This window comes from Enoplosus armatus, chromosome 12, assembly GCF_043641665.1.
Source record: "Enoplosus armatus isolate fEnoArm2 chromosome 12, fEnoArm2.hap1, whole genome shotgun sequence".
NCBI lineage: Eukaryota > Metazoa > Chordata > Actinopteri > Centrarchiformes > Enoplosidae > Enoplosus > Enoplosus armatus.
In genome coordinates, this window is record NC_092191.1 from 955,181 (window position 1) to 980,078 (window position 24,898).

General features: G+C 43.4%; 2 protein-coding genes across 4 annotated transcripts in view; both read left to right on the forward strand.

Moving 5' to 3' along the window:
- The first annotated feature begins 3,553 nt into the window (after window positions 1-3,553).
- Window positions 3,554-9,936, forward strand: LOC139294552 (LIM domain-binding protein 3-like). The gene is made up of 9 exons (XM_070916468.1): window positions 3,554-3,711; window positions 4,576-4,632; window positions 5,840-6,078; window positions 6,169-6,400; window positions 6,443-6,547; window positions 7,322-7,502; window positions 9,313-9,433; window positions 9,528-9,643; window positions 9,847-9,936. Exons 1-9 carry the CDS (start codon window positions 3,554-3,556, stop codon window positions 9,934-9,936), a joined length of 1,299 nt encoding a protein of 432 aa, XP_070772569.1.
- A 4,464-nt stretch (window positions 9,937-14,400) lies between these two features.
- The window catches only part of bmpr1aa (bone morphogenetic protein receptor, type IAa), a 39,860-nt gene continuing 29,362 nt past the window's right edge, over window positions 14,401-24,898 (forward strand). For all 3 annotated transcript variants that reach the window (XM_070916021.1, XM_070916022.1, XM_070916023.1), the window contains exon 1: window positions 14,401-14,482. The gene's annotated coding sequence lies outside the window, so the exon portion shown is untranslated. The remainder of the gene's footprint in view (window positions 14,483-24,898) is intronic.

The window sequence follows — 24,898 nt, forward strand, 5'->3', positions numbered from 1 at the left end:
AGCAGGCGTCTGATCAGGTTTCATTTAACAGGACAGACTAAAGTAACTCCTCACAGATCTCCGGTCAGCCTTTTATGGCAGCACTTCATGTTAACAACAGTGAGCAGCATCAAATATACAAATGTTTATTAAATGTTGGCGACACGTTCAGCTGCAGCCTCCTGAACTTAAAGTGTCTGAGAGGTTTCAGTTTCTGTCGCTTTAGAAGAGATTCCTTAACGAATCCTCAGACTCTTCAGACCTGGACCTGGATCCAGAATGGGACCAGCTATCAGAACCCATCCTTAACTGTACTTCAGTGCAGAGTTGAGGTACTTGTATTTTACTTCTCTTCCTACTTCTACTGTACTACATTCATCTGACAGCTTTAGTTACTTTATCATAGATTTTCATTTGAGTGATCCTCAACACCCGCAGGTGTGTGCAGGATTCAGGTGACGTCACCTCCATCAGATGGAGGAGAGTGGGACGGATGTCAGTCAAAGTATATTTTGCTAATAACTTTTTCTTGTAACAGAGTACTTCTACACTGTTACTGCAGTAAAAGATCTGAGCTCTTCTTCCACCGCTGAAATAAAGCCAGCATGAGGGACTCTTCTGATTGGTTGGCATGGTGCTGTAACTACGGTAACAGACAGCTGGAGTGGTTCATTTAACTGTAACCTGAATTAAGTCATTTGTATTGAGTTGATGTACTCAGCGACTGATACTCAACATTTATTATCAGTCATTGATTCAGAGCTGGTTCCTCCAGAAGGGGGAGCCGTGGGGCCGATGATTAAACACTCAGGCTCATCTTTAATAATAATAATAAACTCACACATTTGTAACTGTGGCTGCTTTTTTTAATGTTAGAACAAGACTAAACAGGAGGATTTAGTACAATTTTGAGGTACTTGTACTTTACTAGAGCATTTCCAGTATACTTCGACTTCTACTCCGCTACATCTCAGAGGGAAATATTGTACTTTTAATTCACTACATTTGTCTGACAGCTTTACTTACTTTTACTTACTTTTGGACTTCTACTTTTGCAGGACTGTGGTATTAGTACTTTTACTACTTTAAGTAGAAGATCGGAGTACTTCTTCCTCTACTGCAGGTTAATAGTATTGTAATAATTTAGTAACTTATTTCTTAACACAAGACATTTGAATAACTTCCTCATAAATACACAGAAATACTCTCCTGTAATACTCTCACTGAAGTAAAGGCCCGATTCTCACTTCAGCCCCCAACAGCTGTTTTCTTTCCCACAATCCCTTGCTCCATCAATATTTAGAAGGCCGTGCTTTAACACTCCTCAAAGAGAATCATCATCATCATCATCCATGGACTGATGTCATGTGTCCCGCCTTCCTCTATTGATTAGAGTTGCTATCGATTGGTTGAGCTTTGGAGCGTTTGGGCCTGTTAGTGGCTGTATGAGCACCTGTCCCCCCTCACGTCTACATTTACATTAATAATACATCACAAACACTATGAAACACTGTGAGAGACGTCCCAGTGTCCTAACAGTGTCCTCCTCTTCAGTAAAGAGACTCCTCGTCCTCGTCCACACGTGTTCGGTCATTCTGTCTTCGTGTTGTTTCAGTAACGGATCACGTGCTTTCAGAAGTCTTTCATCAGCCATCTGACGAATGGAAAGACTTCATGAATCATTCCAGCTTTAAAAACACAACTTTAATGATGATTTAAGGAGCTGAAATAAAACAACATGAGTGGCTTTAGTTTTTAGGATATTCGAAGGAACCAGAGTCTCCTCTGAACCCTCCGCCCCTCCTCCATCCTGCCGTCTCAGCACTGATGGATGGAGCTTTCTCTGCTCCGCGCACTTATTTAATCATCCCTCCATTATGCACAATTGATCCCTGCTGCCTCCCTGAAATACAAGCAGATAGCCTCCCCCAGCCTCCCCCAGCCTCCCCCTCAAGGCCGTGCAGTGACTCAACGTGAATCAATAGGGGCAGAGGTCGAGCTTTTATCCGCCTATAAAGAGACTGTTTCCTTCTGGTCTCTAAGTCATCGTGAAGGAAGCGGCTCACATGTGACTCACCAACACAAAATGAAAAATGTCCCTTTTTATGAGTCGTGTCGTCTCAGGTTCGCGTCCACGTCGTCTGACCGACGCACCGACACACAGGTCCTTCAGTTCAAACCTTCTCTGCTCGTCTTCTTCATGTTGATTTCGCTCAGCTGTTCCTTTAGAAGCGGTTGTACGTCTCAGAGTTTATTTATTCGAGCAGCACCTTTTGTACAAGTCGCAGATGGTAATGAGACCAACGCACCTGAGAAATGAACATGACATGAAATAATAATAACAACCAAATAGATAAGAAGGAGTTAAACATGTTAAAACATTAACACAATAAAATAAATAATGGCCGTATGAGAATTTTCATACTCATTTCTCCTCTGACTTATTCAGGAGAACCTTTAATCTGTCTTCTGTCTGTGTTCTTTATTTGACTTGGTCTGAAAATATAGATTAAAGGTAAATGTGGTGTTTGCCTTTAAAGATCCACCTTCACATGTTAGAAAATGAAATCTGTGAATTGAATAAAAAAGCTGCTTCAGGAAGAAAAGTCTGAAAACAAGTCGATTTTTATTGGAAACAAATATTCTGAGATTTCACCTAAATATTCTTCGTGCCAGTGATCATATGTCTGCAGTAGGTGGCTCATTGTTGTCAGCTGTGGCTGAACTTTATGATTCTTCATTTGACTTCATTTTATAAACACTCTCTTATCAACTCACTTTTGTTTGTTATTGAGCTCTGAGAGAAGCACGTTTTCTTTAGTCCTGACGACATCTTTCTCTGGATATAAGACTGAGATGTCTCCTAGGAAGGACATTTATATATTTCCACCAAGAGATTAAATCTTACAATCCATTATCTGCTGGTAGGGACGACTCTCACAGGTCTTGGTTGCGGTTAGAGAAAGATCCTGGTCTGGTTTCATTCTTCCTCTAACCTTAACCAAAGACCACATGCAGGACTCGGGATGTGAACCCCGGCCTCTGCAGCACTTCATTCACTCGAAACAGCGTCTCCTCTGAATATATTCAAGCCGTCATCACAACGTAACTAAAACAACGTACTTCCAGGAGACACAGCTGATATTATAACTTTAAGATTGTTCTGTAAAGAAAAAGGCAAACTGCTGCAGAATCAAGTAAAATGACTGAAATTCTTGTTGATTTTTGAGATGAAAAAGTAGCAAGTGAGTTACTTTTAGGGCTCCGGAAAGATAAAACGTACGTGATAACATTAAGAACATGATCAGGGATTTATTTTATTTTGTTTTTTGTTTAATAAAACATTTTATCGACATCCTCACATCAGCCTGAGCAATATGGAGCTATTTGATTTGTGCATGAGACCAGTAACAAGCTTGATGATCTTTAACTAATCTGATCTGTGTACAACCGGTATATATATATATATATATATATATATACATATATGTGTGTGTGCATGCAGCCTGGTAAGGACTGCATGTGTGAATATATAAATGTATAAACGGTATAAATGTTATGATTCCTGCCCAGAATGGCTCTTTCTTTCTCTGCTCCTAACCACTTCCTGTGCTGTAGCCCTACTGAGCATGCTCCAGCTTCTGCCGGCTCCGCCCCTGCCGCTCCACCCGCTCGCGCCGCCTCGCAGCCTCTGGACCCCGCTCTTGCTTCATCTGACCGCGCCCCTCACAGGTAACCAATCAGCGGACCAGCTTCAAGAGTTTGTTATTAATAATATTATGATTGAATTTCTTGGACACAAACAAGCGTTCTCATCGTGTCACAGAAACCGAGATATCGACTTTTTAAAACCCAAAATCCAAATCATGTTCAGTGAGCGTGATGCTTAAAGTTTGTCTGGTGGTAAAAATGTTTGTCTTCATGTTCAGACTCAAAGCAGCAGGAAATAAAAGCTGCACAGCAAATTATACAGAAATAAAACTAAAATGTTCATGCACATTATTTGAAATATTACGGTACTGGGGTTCGAAGTGAGCAGCAGACGTATTGACCCTGCTGGCTCTCCGTAGATTTGACTGACTGAGGTTGAGTTTTCACCCGTTCGTTTGTGTGAGTTCGGTTTGGATGTGGATCAGAGGTTTCTGCTACTGAAGGATGTTGCGTTCATGTGTTGGTGGGAAAGTCCAACATCTGGGACTCACAAGACGCCTGCTGCCCGGGGTTGAACTGTTGTTCTGTGCTTGTGTGCTGGCTCTTTGAAGGTGCTGGTGGTGCACTGAGTGAGACACACTTTGTTGTTATATTTATCATCTTATAAAGTAGTACGTCCACATCCTCCACCTCCTGAGGGAAACATCTGTCTCTTCAGCTGCTAAACGCTCCGCTCTGTTCAGCAGCTCGTGTTCAGTGGCTTCTTGCAGCTTGTTGGATGAAAACGTGTCGATGATGGACAGATAGACTGATCCCAGGCCTCTGTTAACCTGTGATGAGACACTGAGAAACATAACTAACATCTGAAGCGTCGCCAGCAGCAGGTGTACCTCAGGATGCAGATCGTCATGGTGACCTCTGCTGTTGTTGTCTCTGCACCTGCAGCCTGAAGCGACAGTCTGCCGCTGGTTACGGCCTCCAGCACAAAGCTGCAGTCTCCAGGTACCGACACCTGCAAGGACCCAGAGCTCGAGTCCACGTGCTGCCAGCGCTGAGTCCGCTTCACGCTGCCTCCTTTTCTACGCTACATAACACACCATCTGCCTTCAAACAGAGGCTTCTTATTCTAAAACTCCTCGTAGTACCTCCAGTGGATTTAAGGCCTCAGTGTGCTTCACATGAACTTCAAATGAACTTCAAATGAACTGGTGTTTGGGGTGTCGTTCCACCTCTATCTCCATCTGTTCTGAAGTCCACACTATATTCATCAGAAACATCAGTACATGTTGATGATAAAACCATTACTTCAGTAAAGGATCTGAGTACTTCTCCCTCTCTGTCGCACTTCTCATGGAAACTAATAGAAGAAGTTGTGTGAAGAATGAAACCATCAAAGGTTGTTAGACGATCCAACAAGCACTTTGTTTGAAGCACACTGAGGCCTTTATGCTAAGATGGGGGACCCTGGTGGGAATTGAACCCCTAACCCTGGCAGCGTTGGTGCATTGCTCAGTTCAGGATCACGTAACTGTGGAGTAACAATACATGATAACTTCATCCATCACGGCTGAATCTCTTCTAACGGGCTCTAAAGGACTCAAGTCCAGCTGTCACGTCTTTTTATTTGTTCTGTCTTCTGTAAAGAGACTGACGCTCCTCTGTTACAGGCTGGTTGTCAGGTTGGTTTGCACTCGTCTGCTTTGTTTATTCAAACTTTCATTAACCTTTAAGTACTCTGTGTATGTATTTTGTGTGTATACAAAGGTAAGATATAGACAGCCAGTTAACACTGACACAGTGAAAAGAGTTTACTGACATCAAGGTTGTTTTGTGTCTCTTTGTGGTTGTTTTGTGTCTCTTCGTGGTCATATTGTCTCTTCGTGGTCGTTTTGTGTCTCTTTGTGGTTGTGTTTTGTTTTTTGTTGTCCTCTTGCGTCTCTTTGTGGTTGTTTGATTCAACAAGCATGTTAACAGTAACTTAAACTAGAGGCTCTGTGGCCAGTCGGGCCGCTCAGCTGTCCGTCCCCATCAGGGGGTGAAACACGATTGTAAAAACGTTTGACGTATAAAACAAAGGTGTAAGAAGATTTGCGGTCAGTGTGACAGCAGCAGGGAGGGAGGCTGGATGTGTGTTTTCATAGTTGTAAAACTTCTAATGATTACAAGCTTGGAAGCAGTGATGAATCAACATTTTTTCATCCCTCTCCAGCCAATACGGTCAGTCTCCTGCCATGTATCAGGCTCCACAAGCCCCGCCTCCACAGCAGTACCAGCCAATCCCGCAGCAGTACCAGCCAATCCCGCAGCAGTACCAGCCAATCCCGCAGCAGTACCAGCACCCCCCCTCGCAACAGCTCCCGCCCACTCAGCAGAGCTCCATTCAGATCCCTCTCGGCGCCGCCCCTCCCAAGGTGGTCAGCACCGCCTGCATCTACCCCTCCCAGCCAGGTGAGAACACCTGCGGACTGATTCACAGAAAACATGCAGATACAGATTTACTGTTGTAGGAGAAGTGATTTGCCTCTCCTCTGGCCTCAGGTCCAGCTCCTGGTCCTGCTCCGGCTCCACTCCCACCTCAGCCCCGCCCTCCAGCCGCAGCCCCGGCCCCTGCTCCAGCTGGTCCTGCCTCCTCCAACAGACCCCCCTGGGTGTCCGACACCAACTTCGCTGATAAGTTTGACCCCAGTAAGATGACCACCACCACCATGAAGATCCAGCCGCTGCCCCAGGCCGCCCCTCCTCCACCAGCATACATCCCCAACCCCTCCCCGTCCACACCTGCAGCTCCCAGCCCCGCCCCCATCACACAGAGCCCTGCCCCTTTCTCTCCTGTGGCGAGGGGCGTGGCCCAAAGGGCGGAGAGGTTCGCCGCCAGCAGCCGTACGCCTCTGTGTGGCTCCTGCAACAACATCATCAGGTAGTTCACACTAGCTGTTGATTTTATACATATATCTATATATATATCTATATATATATATAGATATATATATAGATATATATATAGATTATCGTCTGATGTTTTTATGACTCTTGTTTTTGTCTGCTGGTCGTCTGCTGTTGAATGATTCTTGTTCTCAGGCCTCTCTTCAATCTCAGTGAGACGACCTCATGTATGTCCTAGTAATAATGACTACGGTGTTATAATGATATTTAAGGAAATGAATCATAAATGAATTATTTTTAATAGATTATCTGCAGGATTTAACAGCTTTTTAAGTGGTAGAAACCCAAATAACATGAAAGCCCTTAACTTTGACCTTAAAGGGGTCTGCATTTTTCCCTTTCAAGCTACTTGGTCAGTTTTGAGAAACCCCTAAATCATGGAGATAATTATTAAAAAGCCTTTCTTATATTATAATACATTTGAGGACAACCCAAGTTGATTGAAACATAAAGGTCTCTTCGAGGTACAAATGAAGGTGAACCTGTGTTGTTTTAAAACCCTTTAATTTTATAATCCATTATCGTATCTATTAATCTACTAACTATTGATTTAGCTAAATCTGGGTGTTGGATACTGAACATGAATCACCTGAAGTGTGAAAGTCTCAAACTCTGATCCTCAAAGGAATGTTTAATGGATCTGTCAGATATTTCAAATGAAGGTCGCATGAACTCTATTTCTACATATAAACATCATAACCACACGTCACCTGACAGACTGAACGTGACGACCTGTCGTTGTTTTCAGGGGCCCCTTCCTGGTGGCCCTCGGTCGGTCCTGGCACCCCGAGGAGTTTAACTGTCACTACTGCCACATGTCTCTGGCTGACGTCAGCTTCGTGGAGGAACAGAACAGCGTCTACTGTGAGAACTGCTACGAGGAGTTCTTCGCTCCGACCTGCGCCCGCTGCAGCACCAAGATCATGGGGGTGAGATGACCTACCTGTCTACCTGTGTACCTGTCTACCTGTGTACCTGTCCACCTGTCCACCTGTGTACCTGTCCACCTGTCCACCTGTCCACCTGTCTACCTGTCCACCTGTGTACCTGTCCACCTGTCCACCTGTGTACCTGTCCACCTGTCCACCTGTCCACCTGTCCACCTGTGTACCTGTCCACCTGTCCACCTGTCTACCTGTGTACCTGTCCACCTGTGTACCTGTCCACCTGTGTGCCAGTCCACCTGTGTACCTGTCCACCTGTGTGCCAGTCCACCTGTGTACCTGTCCACCTGTCCACCTGTCTACCTGTCCACCTGTGTACCTGTGTACCTGTCCACCTGTGTACCTGTCCACCTGTGTGCCAGTCCACCTGTGTACCTGTCCACCTGTCCACCTGTCTACCTGTCCACCTGTGTACCTGTCCACCTGTGTACCTGTCCACCTGTGTGCCAGTCCACCTGTGTACCTGTCCACCTGTCCACCTGTCTACCTGTCCACCTGTCTACCTGTCCACCTGTGTACCTGTCCACCTGTCCACCTGTGTACCTGTCCACCTGTCCACCTGTGTACCTGTCCACCTGTCCACCTGTGTACCTGTGTACCTGTCCACCTGTGTACCTGTCCACCTGTGTACCTGTCCACCTGTCCACCTGTGTACCTGTCCACCTGTCCACCTGTGTGCCTGTCCACCTGTGTACCTGTCCACCTGTCCACCTGTGTACCTGTCCACCTGTGTACCTGTGTACCTGTCCACCTGTGTACCTGTCCACCTGTCCACCTGTCCACCTGTGTACCTGTCCACCTGTGTACCTGTCCACCTGTCCACCTGTGTACCTGTGTACCTGTCCACCTGTCCACCTGTGTACCTGTCCACCTGTGTACCTGTCCACCTGTCCACCCGTCCACCTGTCCACCTCTCCACCTGTGTACCTGTCCACCTGTGTACCTGTCCACCCGTCCACCCGTCCACCTGTCCACCTGTGTATCTGTCCACCTGTCCACCTGTGTACCTGTGTACCTGTGTACCTGTCCACCTGTCCACCTGTGTACCTGTCCACCTGTGTACCTGTCCACCTGTCCACCCGTCCACCTGTCCACCTCTCCACCTGTGTACCTGTCCACCCGTCCACCTGTCCACCTGTCCACCTGTGTACCTGTCCACCTGTGTACCTGTCCACCCGTCCACCCATCCACCTGTCCACCTGTGTATCTGTCCACCTGTTATTTCTTTTGATATTTTGTAGTTTTTATTATTCTTATTCCCCAAAGATGTCTAAGAAAATGGAAGACACGTGAAGCAAACCGCTAACTCTCGTAGAATAACTGAATAGGAAGACAGTATTTCAGTGACACTTGCTGATTGGTCGGATACGGTGTCAGACGTGACAGTTCACGATGACAGCAGCTTTGTTGGTTCACGTCCGTGTTTACTCAGCTGGCTGCCGTCTTCATTCATTATTTATTTGTGTTTGTGTTTTCTGCAGTCCACCATCATGAGGTGCCCTCAGACTGCAGGAACATGTTGCCTCCTAACCAGCTGATGTTCACAATATAACGTCTGAATGTTTGGAGACTTTCAGGGCAGCTGCTGCAGCGTGTTACTCCACCTTCAACCTTCTGATTGACGCTTGAACGTTTACAGTTTTACGGTCTTTGACACATTTCTAGCTGAATCAGCGTCTTAGCAACAGCTAGATGAACAAGGATGAAGCAGGAAGCTGCTCAATGTTTGCTTGAATGAGGTGAATGCATAATTAATAGGCTACGTTTTCATGTCGTGACACGCTGTGTGTTGCAGGAAGTGATGCACGCTCTGCGGCAGACGTGGCACACCACCTGCTTCGTGTGCGCAGCCTGCGGCAAAGCCTTCGGAAACAGCCTCTTCCACATGGAGGACGGAGAGCCGTACTGCGAGAAAGGTACGACGATGTTCACGCCGTCCTGCTTTTTACAGGCCGCGGAGGTCAGAGGTCGGAGCTGTGACAATGAGTTGCCTCTGTTTCTCTCTGTCAGATTACATCTCACTCTTCAGCACCAAGTGTCACGGCTGTGACTTCCCAGTTGAAGCTGGTGATAAATTCATCGAGGCTCTGGGTCACACCTGGCACGACACCTGCTTCGTCTGTGCGGTAAGAACCAGATAACTGATACCATTCAAACAGTGGAAGAGTCAGTCCCTCTCGAGGTAAATTAAATGTATTGTGGTGGAGGCAGAAATCTTAAAACCTGAACAATGAAAACCAAAACTGTTCGACTGGATCCTCTGTGATCTGAGAAAACGGCCGTCAGCTCTCGTCATTATGACCCTCTGCCATATTTGTTGACACTGCAGGTTTGCCACGTGAACCTCGAGGGCCAGCCTTTCTACTCGAAGAAAGACAAACCTCTGTGCAAGAAGCACGCGCACGCCATCAACGTGTAGACCCGCCCCCTGGAGGAGGAGGGGGCGGGGCCAACCAGCTGCAGATCTGCTGCTCCCGCCGTCGCCAGGGGCAACACTGCCGGCGACAACAACTTTTACAGATGTGTGCAAACGCTCTTTATGCAAAATACACTTTGGTTTGAGACTTTTCTTTTTGTGCATTAATATTAATGTTTAAAACGACGCTGCCTGATGATTCTGCTTCTAACCAGGAAGTGATGATGTTTTCTGTTGTCCGCCCACTTTATGATGTTCTGTAGTGTTTTCTACCAGAAACTACATGTGTGTCCGAGGTGACCGCTGTCAGGAGGGTGCCAAATGAAATAACTGTACACTGTTTCAGTGTGAAATTCAAATCAGTTAACACATTGATAACGTGAGAAAACAATATATGCAACTAAATTGATTGAAAATTAAAAATGTATGATAATAATTTTAATAATTTGTAGCTTTGATTGTACTTCATTTGTGCGTCGCTTTGTACAAAAGCACCAAATGAATGAACGTAAATGTAAATTTGAATAATTCTCTTTACTTATTCTGTCTTTAAGTGATGAAACAACAAAGTAAAAAGTACAATTTAAAAGATACTACTTCATTTCATTTTCAGAGTTTTGTAATATTTCCAATGACATTTTAAATGAATTTCTTTATAATAGATTTTTTTAAATGTCTCATAATTAAACACTGAAAATGCTGCGATGATTCGAGTGGCTCACTCCAGATGTGTGAACTGCACAGCTGCAGTTCGTCTCCAGAATATTGTTCTCATCATATCTCGGTCTTGTCTCGGTAAGGTGCCTACTTTGATTTAGGTTTGTTCAGGTCTTTTGAATGCTTCCTCCATTTTTGTGTTGACTTTGCTGAACTAAAAAGATATTTGATTAATGTTTGGTTCAGCACTACAGTGTCAAACATTTCACCTGTCGAGCAGCGAAGCATCACTTTTACATTTTAAACTACATAAAAACTGTTTATTTCCTGTTTTGGTTTTGACAAGAACGTGATCCACTCTGGTCTCTCTGGTCTCTGGTCTCAGTCTTGAAACCAGTCTTGCCGGTCTGTACTCAGACTCGGGCAGATGTGGTGGTCTGGACTGAAGTGGTCTGACCGCCGCTGTGTGATAGTGAACTGCCTTATCTGAACTGTGTCGGACATGTTGTTGGAAGTGGGACTGGCAGTGAATGTAAATAGAGACACAAAACAACAACAAAGAGGTGCAGAACGACCAGATAGATACGCGAAATGACTACAAAGAGACATAAAACCACCACCAAGAGACACAGAACGACCACAAAGACACACAAAGCGGCTACGAAGAGACACAAAGACACAAAATGACCAGATAGAGACGAGACGACTGCTGTTGTCTGTCAAGATGAAGTTTTATCACCTCTTTGTGTCTTTGGACTGGTCTGGTCTGGACTCATCTCCTGCTCCACACAGTATTTCAGTGTATTTGGAGTCGTACTTCCAGGTGAACCTGCTCAGATGAGGCTGCTGCAGAGTGTTGATGGTGTCGGGTGATGTGATGTGGAGCGTAGCTACTAATCCCTCTCTGACTTCACGTACAGTAGGTGTTACTATGCAACAAATAACCTTGAATTTCATATTTATTGACTGTTTTGACGGTGTGATATTTATTTAAAAGCTAATATATCGTCACTGCTGCGTTCAGTGCTCATCAAATGATTAGTTCTTTCATTTGTTTTGTGGATGTTTGGCATCACAAGATGTATTTTGAGTGTTGATGGATTTTTTTGTAATTACTCTGTTATGTTTGTTGCTGTCCTGAACTGTGAGAGCTTGAATGTTTATTAAAGTGGCATTTTTCACTACAAGGCCACTGAATGGCTCCGTTCACACTGTTTCACACATTTAGACTGTTTTCCATTTTATGCTATGAAGCCCCTGGAGTCCCAAAAGATGATATTTTTTACTTTCTTTTATCTTGTGCACACAAGATCTAATACAATGATCATGTTTTGGGACTTGTACATAAGGTATAACTTACATCCCATGAAGATACAAAGCAGCACGACACAACACAATGTGTCATTTAGAACTGAACTCCTGGATTATATTATTAAGACATTTCCAGCCACCAGAACTGAAATATTAAAGATTAAAACTGTTCAAATTGTATTCTGAAAGTTGAACAGAAAAAAATAAATGATTGCCTTGTATTTGTCAAGAGAAATTGGGGGGTTTCCCATTCACTTCAATACAGGCAGCGTGTTTTAAGCAGCATCTGGTGGCCATTAGAAGAACTGCACCTCAACAAACTGCGATATAAAGCACGATCCAGGTGTTTGCTCCAGGTACATCGTTAAAGGTGTGAGAGAGTAAACAAGATAAAAGCACATCAAATAAATACAAACATCCGGTGGTCTTAAAGCGTCAGATCTGGTGTCTTTCAGTGTGAACAGAGCCTCAGACACACTGAATAAATGATTTAGGGCAGCGGGACTTTTGGTTTAAGAAATCTGTGTTTTTCAGATGAACTTAAATGACACACGTTGCTGTGGGGAAACTTTAAAGGTTGGGACACGTCTCCCTGCAGCGGGTCGTGCCTTCGGCCGCTCTGTGATCTGTTTGTCTGACTGGCACACACACTCGGCCAGGTGTGTGCCGGTGTACAGTTTTTACTTTGAATATTTTATACAGTTTGTGTGTTTTTCAGAGAGTGAATGTGTGCATGCAGAGCGTTGTCACAGTTTGTCACAGCATGTCGAACGAGGAAACGTCAGTATTAGTGTCGCTGCGTCGTGAAAAAGAGAAGTGCAAACCTCCCTGTTTAACATTATTATGAGTGATTGAACTGGTTTTGGTGTCAATGAGCTGTAGTACCAGTAACATTAAGACTCAGCTGCTTCACTACATTTGTTTAACATGTTTTAAATATATGAAGATTATATGTGTTGCAAGTTGAATAAATTGAGCACTTCAAACACTTGAAAACATGCTGTAAAGGTTTCTTTATGTCCTGTCCTGTTTGACTTTTGAAAATTACCTTAGAATTATTATTCATTATTAATTAATGTGCGAACAAAACAACTACAAACAAAAAACAGATATAACTTTGATCATTTTACAAAGAAGGTTTGGGTTAGTTTGCGTCATCCATGGGTTTGAAACATTTACACAAAGTTCCTCTTTCACTTCTTATTTCTGCTCTCCAGCAGTTTTCTGTAACTCTGACACACAGGTCATGACCTCAGAACGTGTCCTGTATCAACAGCAACTTACTGTTTATTCTTTTACACAGATGTATTATGAATGTCAATATTATCCGTCTATTATGATGATGATGAGGGTTATTATTGTTGTTGTTATTATTATTAGTTGTAGTAGTAAAGTTAGTGGACATGATGTTCCGTTTATCAACACCAGAGGCCGCCTGTGTCGCTTTTCGATTTGATTTCAAAATAAAAGCCCGCAGGTCACTGCAGGAGTGAACAGAGCAGCAGTGATTGGAGACACAGAGGAGGAGAAAATGAAGAGCTCTCACTCTGCCTCTGTGTCGGTGGACCAAATGTCAATGTGGTACAACGGCTTGGAAAATACTGTAGTACTACACAGTACAGTAATACACTGAATTACATTCAAAGGGTTATTCATTCTACTTTATTACTAATTACTACACAGGTTCTGACTGTGCACTTATGTTGGAGGCTGTTATTAATTAATCAAATATCTATAAATCTAAATCTTAATGATGTAAAACTAATTCATAAAAACACACTTCTTTTTCAGTGTAACCTCGTTGTTCAGCGAAGGAAAATAAAGATTTTTCATGTTTTATTAATTCGGTCAACTGTTAATTAACTGTATATATTTTCTACATGAAGGTTGAAGGAATACATGGTGGAATACAATTCTGGTCAGAAAATACTGAAAGTTTAAGTTTCGTCTAAAAATAGTGGAATCAACCTATAAAATACTAATCCTGTTAGTTATCTAATTGTAAAATGCATCTCCCCTCAATTTGCTAGAAATAAAAAAATCCCAGAAAAAACCGGCTGCTGGAAACATGCCCTCGTGGTCCTCAGTGGCCGCTGCAGCCCTGCGAGCAACACTAACAGCAAAGCTAACTAACGTTTGTGCATGTTTACACGTGTCATTGTACCTCCCAACTTGGTAACTCAGAACCTCTATTAGAAAAATGTCCACTTTTAAACGCGACACCCATTTCAAGACACCTGAAAGGTGAAAAACGAGCGCATGCGTGTCGGTAAACACCCACTCTTGCCGGCTGGAAGTTCGGCCATTCGTTTTGAAGCACAGAGTGAGCCATCGTTTCAGTTTGAGACGATCTTTGTCAGGCTGGCGCTTGCTCTCCTCCATCATCAAACAGCCAGACCGCAGAGAGACCGAGCGGGGAGCCGGGGAGTACGACGCCGAAAATATTACAAGAAACGCTGGGAAATTACGCTTTTCGCTCGTGTTATTCTGGTGGGAATTAGGACTTGAACAACTAGGATGAAATAACGTCGAAAGCAGCGCCACGTCCACGGGACAAATTAAAGAAAGAAGAAGAAGAAAGGTAAGGCAGAATCAAACGTGAATCCAAAACTTCATTCCCAGCCTGCGGGTCTGAGCCCGACTTTTGGGCTCCGTCTACCTGCTGGAGCAAACGCAGTCGCGGGGATGGAATGCTTCGTGTTTACGATTTAAAATATCTGTTGTGTTTTACACTTGACTTTGTGGGTAATTTTATTTTTTTTTGTGTGTAACTTATACAATTGATTATATATTAGGGTTGTGGAAACAAGTTACCTAAAACAATCGGAGTTCGGCTAACAGATTTCTGTTGTGTGTGTGTGTGTCTGTGTTGGTGCCGGGAGATAGACGGATCCTTCTGGCTGCTGTCGTGGAAAAAAAAAAAGTTTGCCTCACCTCTGCTGCAGCACGAAGTTAGGCTGCTTGTTATTTAAAATCACAGTTAACTACAAACACACCATCACCGATCACAAATAATGTAATTAACCTTTGCAGTCGTTATCTCGGTCATCTTTGCTGCAGTGGCGTTTGTCTCGGGAAAGATATTTACTGTTGATCGCTTGTTAGCCACATTCCTCGGTTAGCTAACTTTGCTGCATAGTTTACATAGCTCGTCTGTAATTATAGTAAAGCTTGAACATAAACATAGCATACACTCTTCGGCCAAAACATTTCAATTTTAATCAGTTTTATGGTCACTTGTCACACTGTTCTCACTAAAGTTATTTGATAGGAGCTAACGTTGAAGTCGTTAAAGTTAACTTTAGGTTAGCAGTCTCTGCTAACTTTGCCTTTTAGTTGACGTTAGCTTTGTAGCTAGCGTGTGAGTGTTTATTGTGGCCAAAGAGGAATGCAAACTTCGTTAAGACAGCTGCTTTAATCGTCTGTTAATAGTTGTGTTGTTTTATCACGTTAACTTAGTTGTTTCTTTCATTAAAACACTGGTAGATGCTAATGTTGTTAAGGTGACTTAGCGTCGTCTGCTAACTTTGCTTGGGACCATTTAATTTATAGCTGTAATTCATTTTCAGATGTTTGAACAAGCTGTTAAATGTCACAGCTGATCTGATTGTTCTCAGTTTCTTTTAGTTTTTCAGTCTTTTCTCGGTGACCTGTGCGTTGTTAATGCCGCCATGACTTCATGTTGTCCGGATCTGTTGCTGATGTTCTTTTGTTCAGAGATAAAACATTTAAATTGGATTAACAGACACGTTGAGAGGAAACACTCCGGTCCTCTGTGGTGTTTCAGGACTCAGTCTCTTCACTTCTCAGATGTATAAAGTTTATGTGCACGTTTTCATATCAATAACTTTATTTCATTTTTATCACCCAGTGCCAAAATAATAACATGATCAATTACAGTATTGATGATTGTTTTGAGGACAAGTTTATTTATATAGCTTTTTCTTGTACAATTGGGGCTGCAACTGGTCATTATGTCCATTATCAGTGAATCTGTCTGTTATTCTTCAGTTGTCTTGTTTTGTCTTACCAGCAGTCTGAAACCCAAAGATAGTCAGTTTATTATATAAAGCAGAGAAAAGCTGCAAATTCTCACATTAGAGACGCTGGAACCAGATAATGTTTGAGATGTTTTGTTCTGGTAATAGATTTAAATTGTTACTTGAGATTACAAGTGAGATCATTATCAGTTGTTGTAGGTGAGTAACTCAAGTCAAACATATCTTTTCTGTCCTCATTTCAGAATCATACTTTTGCTGGTTTCGGAAATGTGCTGCTTTTCTCTGTTTCATGTCATCATGAATTGAAAACTTCATCTATTGATGGGTTTACTCTTAAACTGAAGAATTTGAGTGGGGGGTGCTGTTTTACGCAAACCTTACTTATCTAAATAAACCTCAGATGGTGCCTTTTACGTCAGCTGTTTAACGCTTTATTGGTTTAAACAAAAAGGTCAAACTCTTCACTTTTTGTTTCTGAGTTTTGGATGTTTTTTCATAAATAAGCAGCTGAACGAATGTAACCTCAGCGTCGTTGTAACTCTGTGTGTCGTCCAGCTCTCATGACTGAAGCTTCGTTTTAATATAAACCAGGAGTTGGCTCATTAAGTCGTGTCTGATTCTGATCGGGAACCAAATGGTCCCGATCAGCCGGCTCATTGAGCTGCTGGGTGAAATGTTGAAGGTTCAGTTTCTGTTGGTTTGGATGTTAAAGGTGATGAGGACGGCTTTCTGTTCGACATGTGGATCCTGCTCAGCCTAAAGCCCGTTGATTTGTCTGCTGATAGTAAGAGAAGAAGCATTTTACTGTAACTGTTGGACCTTGTGCCACTTGTTGTTTTGGTGGTTGTCTGAATGAATCCAGCTGCTCGCTCTGAGTGATGCTCAAAGGACCAGTAAAGCAATCAATAAGTGGATCAATTGATCAACTATAATGTTAATAACTCTCTAATTTTTATTCAGTGTGATCTTTTTATACACCATGTCCATGAGCAGCATCAGGAGGTTTGACAGGTTGTGGCTGAATACAGGATTATAATGTCATTATTTAAACTCTGTCAAAATGTTCATCATATAATATCTGAGGTCTGCAAAGTTTGGCTTCCACAGTCACTTATTCTTAAATCTGGTGTGATTACTGATACTTTACATTCAGGGTGTGCTCAAATCAAGCGCTCCCTGTTCTCAGATAGACCCCCAAGTGTCATGTTACTGCATTACAGTAACAGGTAACAGGCTTCATTCAGAGTCCTGTTGTGTGTAGGTCCAGTTACATTTATTTACAGTGATGGTTTTTACTCTCCTTGTCAGCAGAGCGTCAGCCAATCAGAGAGGAGATGAGATATTTCTGTCTGTGTTTTCAGTTTTGTATTAGAAGACATGGACAGCAGCATGCTGCACTTCAGAGGATCATTTGAGTGAAAAAGAGGAAATAAAAAGTCTTTTTGACTCATTACAGAATTTATCCTGTCCTGTATAAAGTGGATCATTTTCTTATTTTTTGTTCCAGTCTTGATGTCAGCGTTTGGATCAGAGGAGGGCATGTTAAACTGTGCAGGAGGAGAGGATGAAACTCTTCTAGTGTTTGTTCATGCGACATCATATAGATCTGCTCTGTAAACATGATGTCCTTTGCTTTGTTTGGAGATTAAGAAGTTCACACTCTGTGTACAGGATGGTGGTCTCATGCAGTGTGTGTGTGTGTGTGTGTGTGTGTGTGTGTGTGTGTGTGTGTGTGTGTGCGCCAGTCGGCGTGCTGTTGTATCGAAAAAGAGACCTTTGCATATAGCCAAACAGATCATTATATTTTACACTATATTTGCATAAAACAGTAACTGACACCATTCGATTAGCATTGTGGTGGTGACTCCCACAGCCAGGCAGTACACACACACACACACACACACACACACACACACACTTTATCTGCAGTCACGGACACAGAACACGTCTGACGCCTCGGCTCATTGAACACACTCGTGCACTTTATGCTAATAGATAGATAGTAAATAAGCTAGTCAGCGTCAGTCGACCTTAAATCAACAGTCAGGTGTTCATGTGAAGGCTGAAGCAGGTTTTGGTGGCTGTAATCAGTCCTCCTGTTCATACGGGACATTAAAAGATCCGTTTAACAGGCTTATTTCCAATATAAGTGATGGGGATCAAAGTCCACAGTTCATTCTGTGCATATATATATATATCTATATAGATATAGATATAGATATAGATATACTGCTGGAGCCTCACAATAGCTTCAGATAAACTTCTGAATACATTCATCACAGTAAGAAGGGATCCCTTAATGTCCAGTGATTACAGCAAGCTAACCCTGTTCCAGGGTTCATATGGACGACTGCTAACATTAGAGAGTGTTCTTGTACACACACTGCGGTGTGTTGCAGCAACACCTCAGCTGAAACAATAATGCGAAACAATCAGATCAATACGTCATCGCAAACAGAGAGAGTGCGTCTTTGTACCTTTTTATGTTTCTTGTATATTATTATATTAACGTCTGTCCTAATTTGTGACTGAAAATGGTTTGAGTCTTGTACTTTCACAGCCTCCTCCTTCCTTTTGCTTCCTCCCTCCCCGTGGGGGGGGGCATATTGGTGGGGGAGGCGGTGTTAGAAATAAAAATCTAGTATTATCCATATGTTAGACAGCTGTACATTCCACAGCCAAGCCCAGGATCTCTGTTGCCGAAATAACAGTGTGTGACAGTGGGCGAGCCAGCTAGGCCACAACAAGAGAGAGGGAGACAGAAAGCGAGACGTTTGGGGAGGTATTGTTTCAGAAGGCAAAATAACGCTCTGCCTCGATGCATTGTTCCTGTTTAAGATAGCACGAGATGTTATATTGTAGACTTATGTGCTGCAACTATTATTTTCATTATCAATTGATCTGACAGCCATTGGATTAATTGTTTGGTCTATAGAGTGTGAAAAGTACGGATCACAAATTCGTAAAGCCCAAATCAAATGTGTTGTTCTCCAACCTAAAGATATTCAGTTTACTGTCAGACAAGCTTGAGCTGGAACAAGGGAATGTTTAGAAATATAAACGATTAATCAATGATCAGATATAGTTTTGTTTTCAAAGTGTCAAACAGGTTTCGGCTGTTTTCCTGAAGAAAAAACACACGTCATTTTCTTCTAATGCCACGAAACAACAGAACTTTGACGGTGTTATTTATTAGGACATTTCAGTATCTATCAGCCTATAAACCACCCAGACACGGAGCTCCTGTCAGGCTGATACTCTACAGGCTGTGTGAAGCAGCACGGACACAAAGTCACAGTGTCAACACGTCATAGATCCATCAGTCCTGTTCGGTGTGTTTGTGCACCAGCAGCCTGTGATGAAGGATTCAAACGTACTCGTGTCTGCGGGGACGGATGAAGGTTAAAAGACGTCTCACCATCTTTTCTGTCCGTCCTCCGTCTATCGCTCTGACTGAGGACACAGACGCCATGTTATCTCTTTCTCCCTCTGATTAAGTATCCTTCAGTGATTAGTCTGTGGAGTCACTCGGTCTGTACTGTGTGTGTTTGTAGCTGCAGATCTATTCTTATAAAATGACAACGGACCCTGTTCGGTCCTGACCTCTGTACTGGGACCATACCACTCTCCGGGAAAAGACCAGTTAATGCTTGTGGAGTCTGTCAGGAGAGCACTGGCTGCTGGGAAAAGCTGATATCAGCCAGTAAACCAGTGTTCAGCCCAACACACACACACACACACACCTCAGCCTAACAAACACACACAGACATCTCAAGCACAAAAAAATGGCCGTGGGTTAAATTTTACAGTCCTAAGTCATCCAGTCACACACACTTTGTTGGCCAATCAGATGCCTGGAAACACACTCTCCAGCTAAAGCACCTTGCAGACTGTGATCCTGGGACCTCTGGTAGTCCGTGTGTGCGTGTTTGTAGCCAGAAATGATGTAAGAAAAAAAACCCCACAACATCGCAGGGTAGTTTTGTGTTGATGATGTTCTGACGATAAGATAAACTGTTTATTGTTGTTAAGTTTAAAGCTTGTGATTTCTGGCTCTGTTTGTGGCTCAACGTGGTGAAATGAGTTTGTTGCTTTGTCCCCATCTGCTGCTGTCTTCTTCTCACAAGGCTTCAGGTTTCATGTCCAAACCTCTTCCACACTTTCAGAGTCGCTCCCTGTTTGGCCGGCGTCCATGTTTCTTGTTGCTGCTGTATGAAGTAAACACATCAACACATTACAATATGGTTGATATCATGATAGGACATATTTTGTGTCCGTCATAATAGGACGTCTCTGTCATGGAAATGGAATGTATTGTAATGTGGAACAGTGAATGATTATGGCTCCATATGGTGCAGGACACTCAACTAACCAAGTCAGTCAATCAGTTTGATAAACTATAACCACATTATCATGAAGGGGGGAAAAAATCAAGAATTTAGACGTCTGGAACTAGTGGTGTTTCTATTATTTTGTCCACCACATTTATATGAACGAGGGCAGGCTAAATAACGAGGTGGCAAACGCCAAACATCTACAGCAGGGACACTTTTCATCCTGTCCCTGTTGTTAGTGTTCGTCTCACCTCCCGTCGCTTCTCTCTTTGAGTGCAACAGGCTTTATTGTCTTCATTCTCACACCGCTGCTAAAAGCTAAATTTAACCCTTGATCATGAAAGAAGAACGAGCATGCTCTCCTCCTGCAGTTTTCTTCTGTAGTCGACCTCATTTTGTTTTGTTCCTCTCTTTATTTCCTACATCTGTTTCTCCCTTTTCACATTACATCTTTCTTCCGTGTCTCCCGGTTCAGGTCTTGTCTTTATTGGCTGTTTATTAGAACCAGTACAGCTCACATTCTGTATGTTTGATGAGGCCATCTCATGTAGAAACGGCTCACAAACACAGATCTCTTTCTCTTCTGGGTGCTTCTACTCTGCAGTCCTGACCCACAAGATCTCTCTCTTTTTTCTCTCTGCTCTTTTTCCGTCTCGGTTTCTTTTTCCCTCCCTTCCCTCCGTTGCTCCTGTCGGTGTCTCCCTCCTCTGCTCGGTCTACTTCTTCTCAGTTTTCTCTCCTGGGAGTGTTTCCAGTCTTGGAGGCTGAGCTCGGGGATCTCTCTCTTTCCTCTGCTCTATTTCTATCCCTCTCTCCCTTTTCTCTGCCCCCTTGTTTTCTCCTCCATTTCTTTCTTTTCGTCCCTCCTCCACCTCTCCCCCTCTTGGAGTATGTTTCCAGTCTCGGAGGCCGAGGATCAGATTACTCAGGGAGTCTCGGAGGCTCTCTGGCGAGGTGGCAGTGGTGGTGGAGGAGGGATGTAGGGAGGAGGTAGGGAAGGAGATCAGGTTTCACATCTCCAGCGCTCTCCTCTGTCTGCCTCGGCTCCCTCCTCCTCCTCCTCTTCCCCCCGGTGGCCTGGAGACAGAGTGGCTGAGCCGGGGAGGAAAACATGCAATCCACCCCTCTCCTCCTCCTCCTCCTCCTCCTCCTCCTCCTCACGTCCAGCCTCTTTGCTGCAGCACAGCAGATAAATAAAGGCAGTAAATGGGAGCTGAGCACACAGAGGGACGATTCTTCACCTACTTCACCTCCCCCTCCATCCCTGCAGAGATATTTTATATCCTGCACCGTGTGTTTTCATTCTCCTGGATGTGTGGCAAAGGTGAAACTGCTTCAGGGAGACTTTAGTTTCTGGAGACGAAAGCTGAGGATCAAACCTGGACTCACAAATCAGTAAAATGTGTCTCTGGAAGTAAAAGCCGAGAGGCGGCTGTAGTAGTAGTAGTAGTAGTAGTAGTGGTGGTGGTGGTTGTAAGACACTTGTGGCTTCAGCAGTAGTAATCTGTGTTTTATGGTTTTCATCTTGTTTGTTTTGGAATTGATTTGTTGTTGAAGTTGAATTTTTTTTTTTGTTTCTGTCCCCTGAGATTAACCGCTTCAGTAAAATACAGATAAATTAGTTAGAAAGCTTTACAAATGAACCTGCAGATTACTGTAGTCATTGATCGATTCATCGTTTGGTCAGTAAAATAGTGATTCCTTGTTGCCGACTTCAGTGTCTTGTCCGACAGCAGTCTAAAACCAAAGGTTATTCAGTTTATCGTGACATAAAACAGAGAAAAGCAGCAAAGGATAAGAAAAACTGAACAAACCTTAAATTGGTTTTCAAAATTGTTGCTGATTAATTTTCTGTCACTCAACAAACAGATGAATTGAAGTTCATTTAGGCTCTGTCAGACTTCCCTTAATCTTTTGCATACCGAGGTATTTCTCCCTTCAAGGCCACTGTGGGAAATGTTGGTAGGAAGAACACATTTATATATTTTTAGGATTTATTGGATGAAGTACTGGATTTTCAAGGTATTCACATTGCTGATGAGCCAAAAACAGACATTTCTTTCTGGTTATTTAATCCATAAACAATTTCTTTATTGATTTTCGAGAAGACTTATTACTGTATATAACAATATATATATTGATTTAGTGATAAGAAATTACATACACATGATTGTATAAATGATATAGGAGTTCATCCATATTGACCAACCCCCCTGATGGTATAGAACACCTGCCAGGCAGGACTCTCTGTCATCCACTGACCACAGTCAGGTGTTTGAATATCCTTCTATTTTAAAACAATTACATGTCAGTTTTTAATAAACAAATGTATTGATTTATGCTCACCATGCCCTGGAGAGCATGGAGGTGTGAAAACTCAAGATCATTCACAGCTCTCGCAGCGATCTTGTCTGTTCCTTCATATCTGTATGCTGGAAATATTTATCTGCCCATTGAACATTCATGTACGGAAGTGGCCTCTGCTTTAAAGACCCCAGTTGAACACACCGTGTCATTCTAACATGTTCAGTCACTAATAATAGTGAAATATTTTAAAAGCAGATTAATTTTTTTGCAGCCAAACAAACAGTTGTTCCCATGATGCTTCCTTCTCTGTCTGACTTCAGCTGAAGGTCGAGGCTGCCTCCATGTTCAGCGGCTCCAGTTGTCCTTTAATGGTATTGATCGCTGCTTTAAATACACCCAGCCCATCCCAGTGAATAATTCAGATCACCTCAGCGCAGTGGCTCCATGGCAGGAGAGAAAACATTCCCTTATAGTAATGGAGGAAGTCTGTGAGGGCTGACGCTCTGCCGGGCCCCGTCTCAAGTCAAACCTGCCTTTTTTCACCCGCTGTGAAAATGTGATTATTTGTGGCCATGTGTGATTTTGTGTGGTCATGTGACGGCAGTGAACAGGACTGCATTCCTCAAGGGTTCAAAAACCTGAAGGGTTCACCAAACCACAGGAATGAAATCAGATCTTTGTACAGAGCTTTCCCTCACAACATTACAGAATGGCGTTTAGTATTGAGACTGTAGTAAACAACTGTAGCTGTGTTTTGTCTGTAGTTGTTCTCCTGGAGGTCAGTTTGGTCTCAGTGAAACATGGATGTACGCTGTTGTTTCTTTAGTAATAACGTCCTTTTCTACTTTACAGCGTGTTGTAGATGTAAATTTGGTACAAAATGTTCCAGAAATCTGACCTCTGAGGATTGTGTGTTATTGCAGGAGCCCGACTGATATTGGCTATCACAGATACATCGTTATCTGCGTATATGTTGTCTGATATGAAAACTGAACCAGAGCACAGCATGGAGGTCTTGATGCCTTCAGGCGTCCTGGTTGTATAGAGTTCCTTCTTCATTCTTGAGGGGTATTTGCTTTTCCTTTCTCAGTAATCCTCCTGCCTGATTGGTGCAGTGATCCCTCTGAAGTGACGGTGACCTCTGACCTCCATTCTGACCCCTGACCCCGGACTCCTTCTCCCTGACCTCCGAGTCCTGAACCCCTGTCAGCTCGCCGCTAACAGAGCCGTCTCCTCCCCACCTGGATTAGACCGTCTGACTGACTCAACAGCTGACCGCCAATCACTGTAGAGTTATAGAGTCCTCAGGATGCCTCTGTTGGGGGGTGAGGCTGGATGGTGTGCTTGTGGTCTAAATCTGCTCAGATGGCTAAATGAAAAGCCCCCCCACAGAATGTCATGTGTTGTTCACAACGTTTTGTGTTCTTTAAGTTTGTGGAGACAGTTGATGAGAGTGAAGTCTGAATGAAAGGAAAACTATCTTTTTATGAAGCATAATGGTGTATTTCTGCAGTTCTTTAGAGTCGGTCTGGTAGGCTGGTAAACAGGAGGATGGTGTTCAGGCCAGACTGGACGCAGCAGGAGGTGGTTTTAAATTCTTGGCTGAGCTGCAGCCATGAGGAAACATCAGTCCAGCACACAAACACATCGCTGAGTTTTCCCACTTTGCCCGGGCTCCTGTGAAAGCAGCACCATTCCCTCCCTCCCCGTGTCCTCGTTTCTGGTCTTTAATTTCAATTAGCTCTGGCTGCTGGTTGACTTTGATGGCATTAGTCTCTCCTCCCAGCCTCCACACTCGTCCCTCTGCTCTCGTCTTCCTCTGTTGGTTTTGCGAAAGCCGCCGGGTTTAACTGCTGCGATCAGAATCTGAACGCTCCGCTTCCACTTCCTGCCAGCGTCCAGCCCGCCCTCAACCCAACAGCCACACACACAAACACACACCGAAGAAAATGTAGGTGGGCTGTCCTGCTAGCAACAGACCATAAAGTGATTGACAGGATGCAGAACATCTTTTGATGTTTCCTAGCAACAAGATGGTCTTGCTGGACTGAGAACAGTCCCACTGAGGAGGAAGCAAACAGGTTTTGGTTACTCCGGATGATGTTTCACATGTGTCCACATTTGAGACTCCAAAATGATGTTTAAAGCAGTTTGAGACCACCGGGTGAGTGGTGCTCACATTGCTGTTCGTCTGGAGGTGATGACACTTATAAAGGCACATTTAAGGACGGGTAACAACGGTTCATATATTTAGCTGTAAAATCATTGTTTTCACAGACAACTGTAATAGAAGTTTAAACAGGTATGAGCAGAGTTTGCTGAGTGAAGAATTATGATGAGGTGACTTGTCACAAC